This window comes from Chiroxiphia lanceolata, chromosome 2 (genome assembly GCF_009829145.1).
Source record: "Chiroxiphia lanceolata isolate bChiLan1 chromosome 2, bChiLan1.pri, whole genome shotgun sequence".
Taxonomy (NCBI): Eukaryota; Metazoa; Chordata; class Aves; order Passeriformes; family Pipridae; genus Chiroxiphia; species Chiroxiphia lanceolata.
The window spans coordinates 7439074-7458557 of record NC_045638.1 but is presented as its reverse complement, the minus strand read 5'-3'; the positions used below and the strand labels follow the sequence as shown (position 1 = coordinate 7458557).

Genomic DNA, 19484 nt, shown 5'->3' with positions numbered 1-19484 from the left:
ACATATAAAGCAAATCCTGAAATCAGCATTATCCCAATAAAACCAGTGCCCTCATATTTATCAGTTCCAGTTTACGGTTACAGTGATTTCAGAACTAAACTAATTGTAATTAATTTCTGTTTTGGGCCAGTGGATCACGAACACAGCCCTTGTACTGCAGAAACAAAGCATGTACTGGAACTGAAGGTCCAAGGTTTCTTACTCAGAAGAGTAATCACAAATTCAGAAAAACAATCCTCTTCACCTGACACGATATTCTGGACAGATTCTTCAAGAGGAGCTACATCTCTTGGGCAAATGCAGCAATCAGTTTGCAAGAGGCAAAAGTGATAGTGAAGAGCAGGGCTGAGAGCAAGGGGAAATGAAGTTACTGCAATGTCACATGAGGATACAGATTTGATTCAGGATATGAACCTGCCTTCCTATCAGCAAACAAACTGTCTCCACAGCATGACCAGCTCTAAAGCTCTGTTCTACGACATAACATTTCTAAACACTAACCCAGAAGATACCCAATTTTATAAAGAGACCGTCTCTCCCCATGAGGGTTTATAACATTTAAAAAAACAATTTTTCCTTTAGTACGTGGGAGAGCAAAAAAGAAAAACGTTTCAAAATGTAAAATATTTTTATTAAAAAATCCCAGAATAGATACTAAAAGGTATTTTTTCCTCCAAAGATCATCGCATATCTTGGCACATGTAAATACCCTCAGTCCTCAGACCAGCATTTGCAACTCAGATGAGCATGCCCTGAAGCTGTGAATAGCTTTGACTGTTAGTGTACAGCCCATAATTCCTCGAAAACTACTAAATACAACAGAACCAATGCAGAGGTTTCTCTTGTGCTGTAAGACACAGGGATAAGCAATGAACAAAACAGTGCCCTGCACTGAATTCCAGATATATTTCCCATGCAATCCATTTACCCAACATTACCTGTCATCAGCAAATAACCAAGTCTTCACACAGGAATGAAAAAGTGAGACTGGCAAAGACCAAAATGAGAAAGAGGAGCAAATTCAAACAAAGTCATAAGAGAGTGGTGGGGTGTGTGTGTGGGTGTATTAGGCATAACTGGCAGGGTGTTATTCCCGACACAGCAAGGGGCTGCAGGGTGCCCTCAGTGGGAATAGATGAGGGTGTTCCCTGTGCCAGACACAGCTGGTTCCAGAATGGACCCAGCACAGGACACAGCTGAGACCCATCAGCCACACGTGTGGTGCCACTCAGCCAGACGACTTCAGAAACTCTCAGTGAAAACATATTTAAAGAGGGCAGTAAGCAGAAAAAAACTCACAAAAAACACAGAAGAAAATAAAAGGAACAAGGCCAGAAGAGTGAAGAGCCAGAAGAAGAAAGGAGCAGGCTGGAGCAGGAGGAAAGGACAGAGGCTGGAACAGAGCAGCAGCACCAGCAGGGAACAGGTGCAGCTCCAGAGGGGCTGCTACTGACTCAGAATGTGCCAACTCCATCTCCTGCCTGCCCATGGCCTTCCCAAAAGCACCAGGTGCTACATGTGGCCAGTGGGATGGAGACCAGGAAGGTGGAGGCAAGGGATGTTTTGCCTTTGTATATGGAAAATAAATTAAATTGATTGGAATTCCCCCCAGATAAGTAAACTCTTCTTTTGTCTATGTGATGGGGGAGGGAAGGGATAATTACACAAAAGGAGCAGATCCCAGCTGAAAGAGCACCCTCAGTAAAGCACACATTACTCTTAAGAGGAGTTAGTCATACAGGCAGACCACTCCAACAAAATAAGACATACCAAAAACAGGAAACTGGGGGCAAAAAGCCTGGTGAGTCCAGAAAATTTCTATAATGGAACACATATTTTCAATCTTTAAATCATATTTAGTTGTTCACTAGTCCTACCAAATAGACAGGAACACAGATAAGGACAGAAACTTTGATAAGATTTGAGGCTTTCTCCTCTCACTCCATTGTCAGTGTTACCTTGTGCATGCCCTTTCTCCAGTTAGCTTGCTTGTTATTTAAGGAAAAAGAAAAACAAAACAATGCCTATGAGCTACTTAGGAAAGAATTGAGATAGCATTCACAGCTATTTACAAGACGTGCTCCTACAGTTCCTACTCCAACCCCAGACTGCATTTCTGTGTTAAACAGTCATTGGTAGCCCTTACAAGAAGTGAAAATCTCTTTTCCTTGCTAAGCATTCCACACTGGATTATCTCAGATTCTAGAATAACACACAGCATACAGATATTCCTCTAAAGAAAATATCAAAATTCCCAACTGAATAGATTCAAACTATGCTTGTTTGCACTTTCCCCTTAACAAGTAACCCTAGCAGGTTTCTAAATAAGGTGCATTTAAAAAAGGAAGCAAGCCAATCAACAAGACAGCAAAGACTAGGAGACTTATGGTGTAAGTCCTCTGTTCACCTTTTTTCCCAACTTCAGTTAAATCAAATCCGTCCAAAGGTAAAAAAAAACCACCAAACCCAACGCAAATGAAGGAACAGGACTGCAGAATAAGTAACTTGGAATGAAGAAACAGGGCTTTCCCACTCCCTTCAGCAGCCAGGAGCTGTTCAATCATCTCAGCCCTACTGAGGGGGAAGGGGAGGAGATGCAAAGCTGTGATACTCACCCACACACTGCACAGATGGTAGGTGGCATCTAACAGTCCTAGATGTTAGCATCCTACAATTCCAGGGAACACGAGTTTCTTTACTGGTTTTCCTCCCAAACAGATAAGCTTTTGAGAGAGGTGATGGTGGGTGCCCTATCACTCTGCTGCACAAGAATATTGGTTCTTGTAAAACTACAACACCTGAGATGAAAAGCTTCTTTCCAAACACGTCAGCCCCTCTTGTCCAGCCCTGTGCTGGAAACACAGGTTCCAGTCTGGCACAGTTTTTCAAACAGAACTACGAGGACAAGAGAGGATACAGCAAAGATAACCTGTACAGACCTGAAAACAGTGATGTGTAACACATACATGGTGTAATAAACATTTTTGTGGTTGCAGCTTGGATTCAAATACTAATTTGATTTGGCATAGGAAAAAGTCTACCTCGCTCAGGCAAAGTAGGTATTCATAAGTCATTTTCCCTATCTGTAATGCTATAAACTGAGGCAATATTTTTACTGGGATCTGCAATTGTTCATTGTCACTACATCACAGGCAATGTGAAAAGTGACAGACGTTAGGAAATCAACAATAACTGGTCCTGTCACAGTAGATAAAACAATATATATTTTTAATCTATCTTTATTTAGTTAGTCTTCTGAGAAACCAAAGGAAATCAAGAAGCTTGGGTTTTACATTGCTGACTCTGCTACTAACTTTCTGGGGAACTTGGAATATATCTTCGAAGTAATTTCTCAATTATGTAAGGCATTAAAAATAAACCCTCATCTAAGTGCCTTAACAAATGCTAAGACATTCTGAAACAACAAAACATAACTTTTTAGCACCAGTCTCATTTGCAATAGGGCTTTTCCTTCTACAGTAACTTCAAAAACAGAAAAAAAAATTGACCACTGAATATTTTAAGCAAAATACACAGAACAAACCCCACCCCCCCAACTGAGAAACACACCATAAATCTTACTCATATATGAAGTGATCTTAAAAAACAACCTCCAATAAAAATCTCTGTCATGGATTTTAAGTTAACCAACCATAGATCACAGAATTTTTATTTACATTGCCAATTTACTTACTGTCACTATGTTTATTTGTTGGTTGGATTCCTATTAGGAAATCAAGTACATACAATATATTCAGTGTGAGTAGACTGTCCCTGATAAGTGTCATCATGAAAATAAATGACTTGTAGCTGGAAAATGCCCTGCCATAAAGTGCTGTTTCAGAGTGCTCAGACTGCAGTTACACACTGAGCTATTTAAAACAGGTCTCTCTCCTAAAGCCTTTGGCACTTTACACCCCCCAAATTGCTAGGCTACAACCCTAAGAAAATTCAAGTATCTTGCACTGCTTACTTAAATATGATATAATATTCTCATCTTTCTATCTTCTACGTAGTTAAGTGTTAGAAGTGTTTTAAAGCCATACATCTTCCACTCCATTACTCTGAAGTGGGGAAAATTACAGTTGTTTCAGTCAAACATTTAAAAGTTACTGGCTATGCATGTAGTAGTTTTAAAACGTAGAATTAGGAGGAAATTCAATGCAGTATTAAAGATAAAATTTAATTAATATAAAACATGTTCATTCAAGTTTCTATTGAGTGGATTTTTACCTTAAATGTAATTGTATAGATAATAATTTATTGCTTGTACTCAACTTCTTTCATTCTATTAAAGTAAGTAATATACTAGAAGACAACTGATGCTAGAGATGGTAGAACTCGAACAACAGATAAAATGTGGAAAGTCTTTAAGAAACAGAATTGAGTTCATAGGTCTCCTCAGGACTTTCAGGTCTTTGACTTATTTAAAGTTAAATACTTCTCTTTACTGGGAAGCTAAAAAGCTCCAATATTCTACTGTGTATGTTAGCCATGATATATTTTACAAGATAGCTTCCAAACACAAGTATTTCCACCTGCCTTCATATCAAATAGACCCAATTGTTTCTCTTAACATTTCTTTTTTCTCCAAAGATTTTCTTTACTTGAAAAGATTACAAATCTTTATGGGTTTTTTCCCTCTTCTGAAGCCATCCTTACCCTGGAAAACAGCCATTGCTCGGCTGTGTGTACAACTGGACCAAACCCAGTGACTTGCACTCAAGCAAGGCAGATACCTTTTCATCTGAACAAGTTAATATGTGCTAACACGATAAACTGTTTAATTCTCATGAGCAATTGACATACTGACACACATTTTAAACTTCCTTCTCAAAGTATTTCCATTCTCCCACACAATGACGTACTGTGGAGATCTCTCAACTTCTCCATACTTCATGTATTATTCAAAAGTATTTGCTGATGCAGATGTTAGAATGAAAATTTCCATGGAGATCAGTTTTTGGTTTCTACAACTGTAGTAAAGATTGTGATAGTTTGTCATTGGTCTTCAGCTTTACCATTTTTTCCATACTTAGTTTTTCAGTTTGAAGACCAGTTAGGTGGTAGGAGGATTGTAATATGTATGTTGATTTTATTGAACTGTCCTTACAATCACCAGTGTGTAACTGATGGAGGTAACACCTTCTAGGTACAAAGACTGATACAACTTGAAGCAACTGGTATCAACCCTTGGGCAGTTATTTTGTATTTTCTTAAGCAATAGATTATGAAGCAGCCTAGATCAAAAACGATTTTGATTACAGGTATACATTCCTGTTTATCTCCTGTAATTTTCACAGAAGCACAGAATGGGTCAGATTGGAAGGGACCACAGTGGGTCTTCTGGTCCAACCTCCCTGCTCAAGCAGGATCATCCCAGAGCACATGGCACAGGACTGTGTCCAGATGGTTCTGGAATATCTCCATTGAGGGAGAATGTATATCCTCTCTGGGCAACCTCTTCCAGTGCTCCGTCACTGCACAGGAAAGAAGTTTTTCCTCATATTCAGGTGGAACTTCCTGGGCATCAGTTTCTACCTGTTCCTCTTGTCCTATTCCTGGGCACTACCAAGCAGAGCCTGGTCCATCCTCTGACACCTCCCCTCAGATTCTTACAGATATGAATGAGGTCCCCTCGCAGCCATCTCTTCTCAAATCTGAACAGGCCCAGCTCCCTCAGCCTTTCCTCATTAGTGAGGTGCTCCAGTCCCTTGATCATCTTTGTCACCCTTCACTGGACCTGTTCCAGGATCTCCATGTCTCTCTTGTGCTAAGGAGCCCAGAGCTGGACACAGCACTCCAGGTGATCCTCACCAGGGTCAAGCAGAGAGGCAGGATCACCTCCCTGACCTGCTGGCAGTGCTCTTCCTAATGGAGCCCAGGATCCCATTGGCCTTCTTGGTCCCCAGGACGGACACTCTGCTGGCTCCTGGAAACAGCTTGTTGTCTACCAGGATCCCCAGGTCCTTCTCCACAGAGCTGCTTCCCAGCAGGTCAGGCCTCAGCCTGTCCTGGTACTTGGGGCTGTTCTTTCCCAGCTGCAGGGCCCTGCACTTGCCTTTGTTGAATTTCAGAGAGATCTTCTCTGCCCATCTCTCCAGCCTGTCGAGGTCCTTCAGAGGGGCTGTGCAGCCCTCTGGGGTATCGGCCACTCTTCCAGCTTTGTGTTGTCAATTATCTTATTGTGTCATCAATTTAACTGATTTATGAGGAAGTATTTTTACTTTTGAACTGCAAAAGATATTGGACTTTTTGATGTAGAAGGGGTTTATTCCGTGCCTGTATGGAAATTATTAGGAAAATGTATATATATATATAAAATATATTAAAAACATGCCCCCCTTTAAAACACTATAATTCTCATTCCCATCCTATTATTTAGGGGGTGCATCAAGGTTTTCTAACACATCTTTACTTTTGCAAATTTCCATTGCCTATAGCTCAAACCCATGTTCATCTACAATTTAATAAAAATATCAATATGTGCAGAAAAGCTCCAAGAGAAATGTCTGAAGCTGATTTGTGGGAAGATTGCCCAAGATCATGATGTACCTAACTCAGCAGAAGACTGGAAAGTACAGAAAGAATAGCAATCTATGGATCACAAACCATGAATCTCACTTTTGTAAATGAAATGTTTTAGACAAGATTTGCACAGCTCACAGACTATCCCAACCAAAAACCACACAACCAAAAGATGGGGGTTTTGTCAATGTTCTACTGCTATGGGAGGACACAAGTTTGTCATCCTAAAAATGAAAAGCAGCATAGAAGGTTGATATTGCACCAGGATTATTTATCATATCACCGTGATATACATTTCTAGATTCACAAAACAACAAATCCACCATTTAAGAGTCAAAGAAGGTTCTCTTTGGATCAGTGAATTAATAGAAATTGCAGCTCAGCTGCAATTAATCTTGAGTTTTGTTGATTGCACAAACCAGAACAGAATACAGGCTCCCATGCAAACAGAAAATATTTGAAAATACAGCTGATGCTTATTATATTCCCTGTGTAACCAGCCTGAATTACGGCAGACACAGTTAGAGCCTATTTCTGGACTATTGGCAGGATGTTAGATGAGTACAGACTGTGTACAGAGACAGAACTGTTTTGGAAAGCATTTTCATTTTTCAGAACAGAAGTTGGACATACCTCATGAATTTTGCAAAGAGACTAAAGACAACAACGTTTAAGAATGAAGACTTGAGAGCATTGTTAAAATAAATATTTTTAGAAGCATATTTCCAGATTTTTTGCATCAACTGATTTATGACTTTGCTTGTTCTGTTATTTATGCTGAATCACAAGCACTATCTGAAGATGTTTTTCTTAAATTCAAAAATTCTACCAAGAATTTAAAATATTTAAAATATTTCAAGCCTAATTTTCAGTGAAACTTGCATTCTAAATGTCTGTAAGCTCTCAAGTACAGATGGGATTCAAACAAGATTTAAAGGACTGATCAATTTATGTATAGATTAAGTAGAAGTGCTGCATGAGAACAAGTCTGTATAGAAGTTTTTCTGAATTAGCAAATATCATTAATGACTTGAAATGACTAAAATGTGCATAAATTACATGTATTTCTTTGGAAAAACGATTTGATATTATGTATTACACCCAAATAGATTCACTAATTATTTCAGTAAATATTTTATTCAAACGGTTCCTAAGCCTTATTTTATATATACAAAGAGGAATTAACTTTTAAGGGACAAACTATATTCACTGATTTAAATTACATGAAGTTTAAAGAAACTTTTCATAATAAGATTCATTTGTATTGGTCTTATTTTCTTGTTCACAGATGTGAATATATTTTCTTGTTCCACATACCTGGAAGTGTGATACAGAATCACAGGATGGTTAAAAAGACCGTAAAGATCATCTGGTTACAACTCCCCTGCCATGGGCAGGGTCACCTCCCACTAGGCCAGGTAGCTCAGAGCCCAATCCAACCTGGCCTTGAATACTTCCAGGGATGAAGCTTCCACAACTTCTCTGGTTAACCTGTGCCAGTGCCTCTCATATGAAGTGAGAGAAAAGATTATAGCACTGTTACTACAGGAGCACTTTTCAATCAACTATGATTACTTAAAAAAACACCAGGTTAACTGAGTACTCGGTTATATAATAAAAATAACAGTTAAATTATCTATTATCTGCTGCATGAATTCTGTTTAGTGTTAATTACGTAATTATTTCATTATTATATGTACTGTAAGAATTTCAAGATACAGCATTTTTTTAATTAGCACTCTAATATGTTATTCTTAGAATGAATAATTATTAAAATGACAGTAAAATACACTTGATATATCTGCACTTTGAAACCTACAAAGGGTACCATTTCTGTTTATAAAACTGGGAGATCTGTTGACTGAACTTGCTGCTTCCTCAAAAGCAGTTTCATGACAATTCTACATGAAGACCTGATCTGGCAATGAGCAACGAGTCCACAGTGGTTTCAGACACTGAATACAATAGTCATTTTTACAGTGTTGGCACTACAGTGAAACCAAGAACAGATGAACAAAGCTATCAGAGCAGTGCGTAGCCAAGTAGTAAAGATAAAAAAAGAGGAAGAGGTGTGCTCCTGCAAAGCCATTGTGCGTTCAGTGCTGTAGTAAATCCAGCAAAACCAGATACATATTAAAGGCAAGGGACTGAAGTCATACAGCAAACAAAGCTGTCCTTGTTTTGGAGACTGATTAGGGGGAATAAAGAACCAATTGCCTGCAACGCATAAAAACTTAACGATTTGCTTTCTATTTAAGCAACAGCGCATAAAAAATTAGGTAAATATTCTTGTGTGCTTTAAAGTGGGTGTAATAAATTCACAAGCTACGCTTTCCCTGATGAAGATGGAAAAGGAAAGCATTACATCAACACTGCTGTGAATATGCTTCCATCAATGTTTCCAGAAATTTTATGTTCTTGAGGTAAAATAATACCATATAGTCCATCTTTGTAACTCTTTGCTTATGATCTGGATGAAAAGCCATATTTCTCTACAGAGCATCATATTTGCTTCCCTGGACCAATCAAATTTGTATGTGTGACTCCAAAAGAGGTCAAAACAACACGTAACTTGACCAGTGACACTTAAGTATCCCACTCATGGAAGCCTGTAACGGGGAACATGCTAGAAAATGCTCAAAAAAATACATATATCCCTAATATATAATGCTGTATTTTACACTTAGAAAAAAAATTACATTATGTGAAGTGTTGCCCAAGACTGAATTCTTTATTTCCAGCCAGAAAAACAAGTGCACCATTTCTGCCATGAACTGACTTCTAGTAGCAAGAAAAAAAGGAGTCCTGAAAAGAAACCCCTTGTTATGTTCTCATGCATTCCTGTGATTCATTGTCTCTATTCTATGGTTAATCTGCTTATACACTTAGAGAAATGTCTTCCAGGAAAAAAAGCCTGGTTCCATCCCTTATGTTACATTTCTGTACAGAAGTATTTAATTTTAATGACACTCCATTTATGAAAGCTATAGCAGAACTATAAAAGTTAGACACTTATGAAATTTGTACATACAAATGAGTAGAACTGAACTTATAACTGAACCAGCCCATGGCTTCTCCAGAAAAAGAAAAGAAGAAAAAACTCAAATCCTTCATTAAGTTAAACAACCAAGCCCCTCAGAAAGGCTTAGGTAACATTCTCTGTACCAAAACAGGTACAGTTCTACCCCTGTGGGAAAGAAGTAGAACTAAGATAGGAACTACACATTTCCCAGAAAGGCAGATTCCTGAAATGACAAACATCAAAAGTGGCTTCCAGCATCAGTCTTTAAGTCCTGCTGATAGGCACAAACTCTACTACAGGTCCCTTCCATCGAGACCTGGACACTCTTTAAAAAAAAAATTTCCAAAAAAGTGTTGTTATTTTTACATTTAATTTTGTACTACCATAGGTACATGGTTAATTCAAATGCTTCCTATCTTTTTATCTCTACCTGCTTTGTTGTTTGTACAGCACACACAGAAACTATAGTGGTATTTAAAACAGCAGCAACACAAACTCCATGACAGGCAGCTACCTACATTTTAAACACTTTCTTTCCAAAATTTCCTATTTGTGCTTTTTCTTACAAACAGACACATCACTAATACCATGGGATTTCTGCAGTCTATAAAGAGATGCCTCAATCTCTTCAGTACCAAGACATACACACCCAATGAACCCTCAAGAAAGTTCCTGTAGAATAGTTACACCTGCAATATTACTATCACTAAATACTTCGATTATGATTCCTCATAGGGTTAAAATGATAACAGAAGTAAAAAGCAAAATCAAGCTGATGCAGCTTTTCATTTTCTGAAATAGCCTCACATTTTCTAACTTCAATGAAATAAAATCCATAATGGTGCCTTCTTCATATTTTCACTAGATCACAGGAAAGCTGGTGGAAAATGACCTCTGATGGACACTGGGCCCAACCCAGACTCAAAGTGAGGTTCCTGCTAACACCAGGTCAGGACAGCTGTGCCTTCATCGAGCAAAGTCTTGAAAACCTTCAGGGAAAGAGGTCCTATGACTTCTCTGGGATACCTGTACCTGCTGCACTACCCTCCCAGTGGACACGTTTTCCCTCATGTTCGACCTGAGACTTCCAAGCGACAATTCCTGGCCATCACTCTTTGTTCTGAGAGCTGTCACTCAAAAGCAGCTTGGCCCTGCCATTTCTGCAGTTCTTCAAGTAGTTGCAGACTTCATTGTAACACCCTCTTAGCCTTCTCTTCACCAGACTGAACAATCCCAGCACCCTCAACCTCTCTTTGCCCATCATGTGCTGCAGGGTCCTGATTATCTTGACAGTCCTTTGCTGGGACCTTTCCGATTCTTTAGCACCCCTCAAATTGTGAAGCCCCAAACTGGGTGCAGTAGCTCAGGTGTGGGCCCAACAACGCCACACAGATGGAAATCACTTCCCTTGATCTGTGAAATATGGTACAACACAGAACTGACAACTACCAGAAATTCCAGATTAGTTGGTATTTCCAAATCAAAGGCAATGAGTGACTCACTCTTTCTTCAAATCCTGCCTATATATGGTATAGTATCATAAAATTTGATGACATATGATTTGTAGCATTTTTTACTCAAAAGAGATGAGCTCAACACTGACATCAATTTTTTTGCTGAAACCCCTGAAAAAACAGGGAGGGATGTGCAGAATCTCACACACAGATACTTTTGTGAAAAATAACTTGTGATTCACCACAGTCTTCCAATATCAAAAGTTAAAGATACTGTGTCGTGCAGCTTTACTCAGAACTAAATAAAGCCTTTCAAAAGAACTGCCCTGGCAAAATGATTTTAAAAATGCAAGTCTAAATTAAGTAAATAATAAAAAAACCCTAAACCAACAAGGGTAAACTACATAAGAAAATAACCAGAACAAGAGTAAGGTCTCAACTGGAAGAAAATTACCCACAATCTGAAAATATGTTGGGATCTGTGAGCCCTTTACAGAAAACAAACAAACAAAACCCAACAAAAAAATGATGCCAACTTTCACATTTTCCCCCTGCAGTAAAATAATTTTGGAATTCTTCTCCTAAAGTGGATGATCCATAGCAATGCCGGTATTTATTCAATATTCTTGCCCCTTTCAGTGCCAGAAGTAGGCCAAGCACTATATTTAAAACACTTCTTTATTGGCTACAATTTTTACTCATTGTCACAGACAAAAGCATTTTGCAGATGATCTTTACAGCTTCCTTCCAGAAGAACCAGTTGGGGTTCTGAAGGAAACCCCAATCCTTCCTTATCAGCTTCACAGTGGCTTGCACATACAAACCTGTGTATCAATACATATATAAACCCAGTAAGTAAGGTGTAGCCTATTAGAAGGTTGTAGAAATCCTGGTAATCACTTTCTTTGTGAGGACATTTCTATAGAAATGAACTACAAGTAAGTGAATCCAATATATGTTGAATCTTGAAAAGCAACTTCAAAGAGACATGCACTGTAAGCACAAAGCACTGTCCTTTAAATTGCTTTAAAAACCACTCAGCACGTTACAGGAAAGCAATCTGGCTTTAAGAAAAGTCAGACGAATAACATATATTGGCTTTTACTGTGTAGTAAAAAACTGATCACTGTTCTCTTCCTGAGAAATGGTGCTTGCACTTAAGAGATATTTGGTGTGAGAGCAGCTAACTAAAAATCAGATATTCAAGACACGCAAAGAAAAATAAAAGAAAGAAAGAAAATGCATGGGATGCAAAGAGAGCAGCAGAGGAAATGGACAGTCTAACTATGGTGTGAACTGTAACAAATTCAGAAAAAAGGAACATGTTTTTTACCCTTTCCTATACCAGAAGTTCTGAGTATAACAACTAAGGGTTGTATTTGAAAATAAGTCTATTTAAACTGATGTATTTTTTAGACGTCAGTGAGTCTACTACTACTACTATCTTCTGAGAGCATCAAGTACTCTTCCACATGGATTCTCTAAAATGTACAAAATAAACCCTTTTATGTCTAAAGATTTTCAGCCTTCACCTTTTTCGTATCTCTGCGATATGAAAGCCAAGTGAACTGCAGTAGAATCTGTCAACATGTAAAACATCCAACATTAATCCAGTAGATCACGTGGCCACTTGAACAGTGACAAGGTGTCAATATACTTCATTAATATGGTTGAATTACAACACTACAGAGATTGATGACACAAAATATGCAAGTCCATGAATACTAATACATAAATCCAATAGAATTTAGCCTAGATTAGATTTGCTAGCTGTCAGGCATCGTTACCTAGCATTAATTTTCCCCTCTATTATCAAACCACTGCAGAGATGCACACAGACATAAAAAGCACTCGAGATGTCCCTGCCTATACATGCTATGAGTATTGAGCAGCCTTATGGAAAGAAAGCTATGCCAGATAAAAGTTTGTCTTCTGAGCTGGTGGCTGCTCCATCATATACCACAAATGCTCACAACAGCATCAATTGATAAATACATTAGCCTAGGGAAGCTTTCAAGTTTGATTGTTTTTGTTGCTGTGGTAAAGGAGATACCATTACTGTAAGACATTAGTATATATTTTTTTTAATTATTTGTTCAGACAAATAGTCCTTTAAAAACATATTTGGTGCCCAAAGGGCTCACAAGTTAAAGGAATAAAAAATTTAGATCAAACTGAGTGTTAAATTAACTCTTTTTAAGCATAGTACTGTTATGCCTAAGTTTTCTTCCTACATAGTATTCAAACTGTACTGCTCCACAGATTACATGCAGACTGTTGCTACTAACACCACAGAATCATGTGGGTTGGAAAGACCCTCTGAAGGTCACCTAGTCCAAACTCTTGGTCCAAGCAGGTCAAAATAGACCTGGCAGCTCAATGCCTCGTGCAGTCCAGTTCTGAGCATCTCTGAGGATGTTCTCCACACTCTCTCTGTGCAATCAGCAGCAGATTTTTCTTTTCTTGTCTGTAATTGGCTTTTTCTCATGTTGCATCTTATCCATGTGCCCTCTTCTCTTTTCACTGTGTGCCTAGATGGAAGAGCTTGGCTCCATCTGCTCTGTACACTTCCATTAAGTAGCTGAAGACAACACTAAATCTCACCTTGGCTTCTCTTCTCAAGGCTGGACAAACCCAGTCCTCTCAGTCCACCTTTGCTGGACTCATGCCAGTGCATCACTGTTTTTCTTGTACCGGAGACACCAAGACTGCACACAGTGCTCCAGGTACGGTCTCACAAGGGATGAACAGAGAGAACAGTCACTTCCTTTGGCTTGCTGGCTATACTTTTTCAGTGCTCTACCATGCAGTTGGTTGTCTTTGCCACTCCTGACAAACATAAAGATGAAGTTCTCACCCATAAACAGGCCATCCCACAGAGGTATTTGTGCAAAAGCACTCAAGGACAGAGACTTTTTAGATTTAATCATAAGCGTGGAGAGATGATGGGCCCTTTACCTCTCAGCACTCTGATGTATGTGACATTAATGGAAGATACTGACATCAGCTTCCTCACATACAGCGTCCTGTGCTCACACTCCTGTGCCTCAGAGAAAGACAGGATGTGGAAAGTTGGACAAAGATAACTTTCAAGACCAAACTGGTCTTGCAGAAGGCAAAACTTCAAGGTAAAAAGTGTTTCCAAGGATTAATCTTACCATTCCAGCTCACACTTTAATACAATTTACAAACGCAGCTTCCTCCCAGGAAAGTTATCTAATATTTACTTTATACATCATGGCTGCCTCACAATGTTTAAGGAATGCCATACCAGAAATAAACAGATTAGAAAAAAAAAAATCATTAAAAACCCCATAAACCTGGATAGAGGAGAGGTGCAAAAGAAAAAAAAAACAAAACCAAAAAACAAATCAAACAAAAAGCACAAAGGAAAAATAAAATAAAGAGTACAGAAGATGGAAAGAGTTTGTGAAAAACAGGCTCAGATTCTTATGTAGAGGTAAGAACTTGCTCCACATTCACTTACACATCTGTGTGTCTTTGTGTCTTAATATTACAAATCTAACACAGAACAACTCAAAACCTTTTAAAAAAACCCCAAGACTACAAGAAAATCCACAACAACAATCCACAACCAAAACCACAAAACAACACTAAACCCAGAAAGCGTTTATGATCTGTTAACTCAGTGACCTGCTACCTTGAATTGTAACTATAACAATATAACACAACTGCAATTGAAAAACAACCAGAATTTCTCAATATACTGCCAAGCCTTTTCTTTAGAGCCAGACAGCTAATGCAATCCCTCAATTATCCTTTTTTCAATCAATCTGTTATTCCTGTTGGCTCCTATTTTCTTCCTGATGAGCCCCTACTCTTTTGTCTGCTACTTCTCCCTTTCAGAAATTCCTTCACGGCTTCGAAAGGTTGAATTTTACTCTTGGAGCAAGGAAGCAATACTCCACTAAAGGCAGAAATGTGTCCTAGCATCAGTAGTCAAAATGAGGCTCAGAAAAAGACTAGAATAGTGACAGAACTTCTTAAAAAGATACCAAATCATTTCAGTGAAAATTCACTGGATCAAAATGGAGTGGTTGTGGTACAACCTGACAAAAGCATAATGCAGCTAATCACAAGCTAAATATTATGGAAAACATGGTTTGTATTCTGTTGGAGGTCTAGAAACAAGAAACTAGCAATGGCATTATCAGATTTAAATTATAATCTTCGGTAAAGTCTGAAGCAAGACCTGTGATTTACCTTGTAAACCAAACCAGTCATTAAGGCTTAAGACACTGTTTGTTGCAACTACCAGCATGTCATTGACCCTTTTTGGCTGCTGAATTTGGGTTCATAAGGACTTAGTTGGCACAAGTGGAATTCCCCAAACATATTACTGTACAAAAGAATATGATCTCCAGCACGCAGCTGCACACAGCAGTTGTCATTCAGTTGACAATGCTCTTCTCAACGTGGTGTAAAAGAAGAACTTTATGCATGCACAAGTTGCATACTCATACATTGTTTTACCCTAAAATAGGAAAGGTTAGAGTTACAACCTTTTATTTACATTGTGGCACTTCTGCAGCGTTGTTTTAAAATCATGACTATATAAAAACTTACTTTTTAAATATAATTTCATGAACTTTAATTACAAGTTTTCACTCATTTATAGCAAGTTTCTTGCTAAACCTAGACTAGCAAAAAGAAAACTGTGTTCTTACTTTACTTCCTTTGTATGCTTTTTTTGACTCAGAACTATTTTTGTATGAAATTCTCATTCTTAAAAGAAAAATCCAAACAGAAATAGAAATGGCTTAGACCTAATTATCTTTCTAATATTTACTATCACCACAGAATAGCTGTAGGAACTACTAAAGATTAGAAATGCATGCCCTAAGTTACATTTGAGTCACGAGACCTCATTTTAAAACTTCTACAAACTATAAAGCAGAAAGGATCTTGAAGAGAACAAACACAGAAAAGGTTGACAAATTGAAAACCCTGTCTGCTGGGAATTCACTTTAATTATTAGTTCTTACCTTCTGTGCTTAATCCAGGACTTGAAGTGAATTTTGCTACATCGACGATCTTCACAGCGAACTGTTGCCCTGTTTCCCTGTTGATGCATCTCCGCACGACGCTGAACGGACCCCTGGAACACACACCCAGAAAACAGGGATAAATAAATCATTCTCTTATTTGTTGAGCTACAATTCTGTGATTTCTCAACAAAATTTCAACATTCAAGTATAGTATTTGCACGGAATACACCCCTTGTCCTTGCTGCCCATTAAATGTAAAATTAATAGCTTTAACTACAGACTAGTGTAAAGAACACCAAAGGAGTTTTCTATTTGCCTATATTAAAGACATTCTCCTACCCTTCCACTTTAGAAAGGCTATGCTCTTAAAAACCTTATGTAATATACTGATGTTATTATTAAATTTTAAAAGGACTTTATTTTGATGCTTAATCCAACTAGGGGGAAAAAACAGAGGCGAGAAACACATTCCTGCTTTCAGTCCTAAGCTACAGTTTAGAAATTACTATTTGAAACAACAGAAGGGATAATGGACAGCGATAAGAGTAACAGAATTGTTGAGTCACGCTGTGTGGGTTTATTCGTCTGTTTGTTTTACATAAACTAGGTTTATTTCAAGTTTATTTGACATCATTGGATATAAACAACCTGCATTACAATATTTCCCAATTCCACAAAAGCTTATAATTTCCTCTCACCTATGGCACTTAGAGAATCCGCACAGAAGTTACAGATAAAGAGATTAAAATTAGTTCAGAGAGATATTAGTATTGCACTCAACTAATAAAAAGCTAGTTGTTTTTTAAAAACTGAAATTACATTTGCCAAAACACAAGTTACAACAATGGCAATCTTTTAAAAACCCCATCACCAATACGTATTTTTGGAAGCATCTTTTAGTAGACGGTCTAAGGTCTAGGTGCCTTGACTGAAAATATGGAATCTTTGTCCAGTGTTAACAACAAACAGTTCAACTGGACAATTACAGTAGGTCAAGCTTTTAAACATGAAAAATTACTAGGTTATGAAAACAGAATAGGATTGTTTCATGACTGCACTAGCTGTGGCAAATCAATCCTTTTTTACTGCTGCTTATTTAATGACTGATGTGTGAGTTCTAAAGAAATCTATTCCAAAGTCTTTTCAAAAAGATGTGAGGGAATATTTGAGGATGGAAAGAGCCTTTGTTCAGAAGTTCATCTATTGAGTGAACATTCGCCTGCTGAGTGAAATAATAAATGCTATAATACAGCTGAAAAGACAAATTCTTCCATTCAAACAGTGAACCGGAAGTTAGTGGACACATTTCTGAGCAATGAGATTGCAAAGCAACACAATTCTCAAAATAAAAGGTACCCTGAGGAGGCAGAAGTGTCCCTCTGAGGGCACTTACAAACCTTTATAACTGGCTTTTGGTATTCCTTTACATACCAGATGATTCAAAGTGTGTAATTCATCACACAACCAAACCTGTACTCACATAGCTAAAATCCAGTTTTTGCACTCTGTCAACAACATACTTGCAGGTATTTCTTGAAATAGGATCATTGCTGACACAGAACATGAATATCAAAACTAGTCAATGTATCCCAATGTAAATATTCACAACCGAGGAAAATATTTATTAGCCAACTATTTATATGTGAATTATGTTGATGTACTCAGAGAGAACTAACTATACAAGAAAATGCATGTTTTTTCTTTCTCCTTTTCTTGCTCCCAACACACAGTGAAATCCCCCATACTGATGGCTATTTTCCTTTCCGAATCCACGCCCCGTGATTATTCAGTATCTGGACATTTACCAAGAGGTTACCACAGATATTTTTAAAAAGATGTTCAATTAAGCCTCTAATACATAGAAATCCACTTTCGTCATTAAATGAAAAGGGCTCAGCTGGCTTCATTTGGCATTGGATGGATACAGCTATTGATTTAGAATCCACCCCCCTCCACATTTCACAAAGTAATCTTCTATGGAAAAGTTACACTTTATATAGATCTGTGTCACCTTCTTATCCCAAGTTTCTCCTTACACTTTTAGCATCTGTCAAAGTAAAATGGCTTTAAAATAGTATAAATACATTTAAATTATGGTAATTTAAAGCATTGCAAAACCTAAATCACAGCTTTCAAATAACTTTGGCAACAGTTGTTTTAATTTATAATTGCTATAAATTATGAGAAGCTAAATGTATTTAATTAAAATGATCCTTTTTTTTTTTCCATTCTCATTCCCTCCCCCCCAAAGCCTTTCTGGAGACATTAAATAATGCTTTTAATGTATTCTGATACAGAATGGGAAACCACTAGAGTATAGAGATGCCTGAAAAGACCATATCCTTATTTGTAGGTAGATCCTTGATTTCTGTTCATTCACCCAAACTCTATGAATATAAGTATTTCTTGCTGTTGGCTGAGCTACTTTTAGATTTCCTGGTTTTGCCAAGTCTGGGCTGGAGAGCTTGCCCAGCCACCAGAGTGTGTGTACATGCTTTGAGCAGACAAGGAGAGAGAGCTGGAGGAATCACAAATCCAAAATAAGCCTACAAACTACAACTCCAAAGGATCAGATTTGTGTTCACCCCAACTTTCTCTTGCAACCATGCCTTGATTTCCCTTTTCATTATCTATTAACAGTTTTAGAACCCTGACTTCAATGATTCGCTTCCTGCACATTTAGTCTGGGACAAAAAAAAAGTGGTTTATTCTAGTTCTGTAACAGAGAGGGCACAGAGACATCCCTGTAGTCTCAGCTTTTATGGCCATATTGAAACTTCACTGTGGTTTTAACTTCTCTACTTAGAATGAGGAATGTCAAAGACTTAAGTAAGTGAATGGTGCCACAAAGCACAGAAAACAAGTACTGAGGTTTGAACTAGATGATCTTTAAGGTCCCTTCCAAACCAAAACACTCTGTGATTCTATGAATTCAGTGATGCCCACAATTGACGTATTCTATTCAAACACCACCCCAATTTAGAGTTTCACATAGAATAGAAAGGTTTTTAAACACAACCTGAACATTCAGCTATTTACAAAAGTCATATTTATGACTTTTTCAAAACTCTCTCATACTCAATCTACAGACAGCCTCAAAATAGTGTGAGTTACACAATACATTAGATGAATACAATCCATGATGATGGCAGCACAATAAAAGCCTGAATTTTCCAATTTTAGGTAATTTTAAAACACTTGTAAGAGGTGCTTTCATCAATTAAGCAGATACCACCACTTCCACGTGCAAATAACACAAAGGAACTTTTAAATAAATTACAGTTGCAGTTAACTTTCTGACTTGTTCCTCAGCTGCAATGGCACGCAGCAAGTTTACAAATTAAGTTGTAACAGCCCACGGTGATGCTGTATAACCTGAGTCAGAAAACAAAACTCCATGTGCTTCCTAACACAGCAGTTTCAAACCTTATTTGGAAGTAACAAAAATCTTTCAGGCCACCCTCAGTCTCA

At 37.9% G+C, this 19484-nt stretch overlaps 1 protein-coding gene across 10 annotated transcripts in view; it reads right to left on the bottom strand.

The window, feature by feature from the left end:
• CASK (calcium/calmodulin dependent serine protein kinase) overlaps window positions 1–19484 on the bottom strand; it is a 204417-nt gene that overhangs the window by 136756 nt on the left and 48177 nt on the right. For all 10 annotated transcript variants that reach the window (XM_032678140.1, XM_032678141.1, XM_032678143.1 and 7 more), the window contains exon 2: window positions 16011–16123. In XM_032678140.1, coding sequence (XP_032534031.1) covers window positions 16011–16123 — 113 coding nt within the window. The remainder of the gene's footprint in view (window positions 1–16010; window positions 16124–19484) is intronic.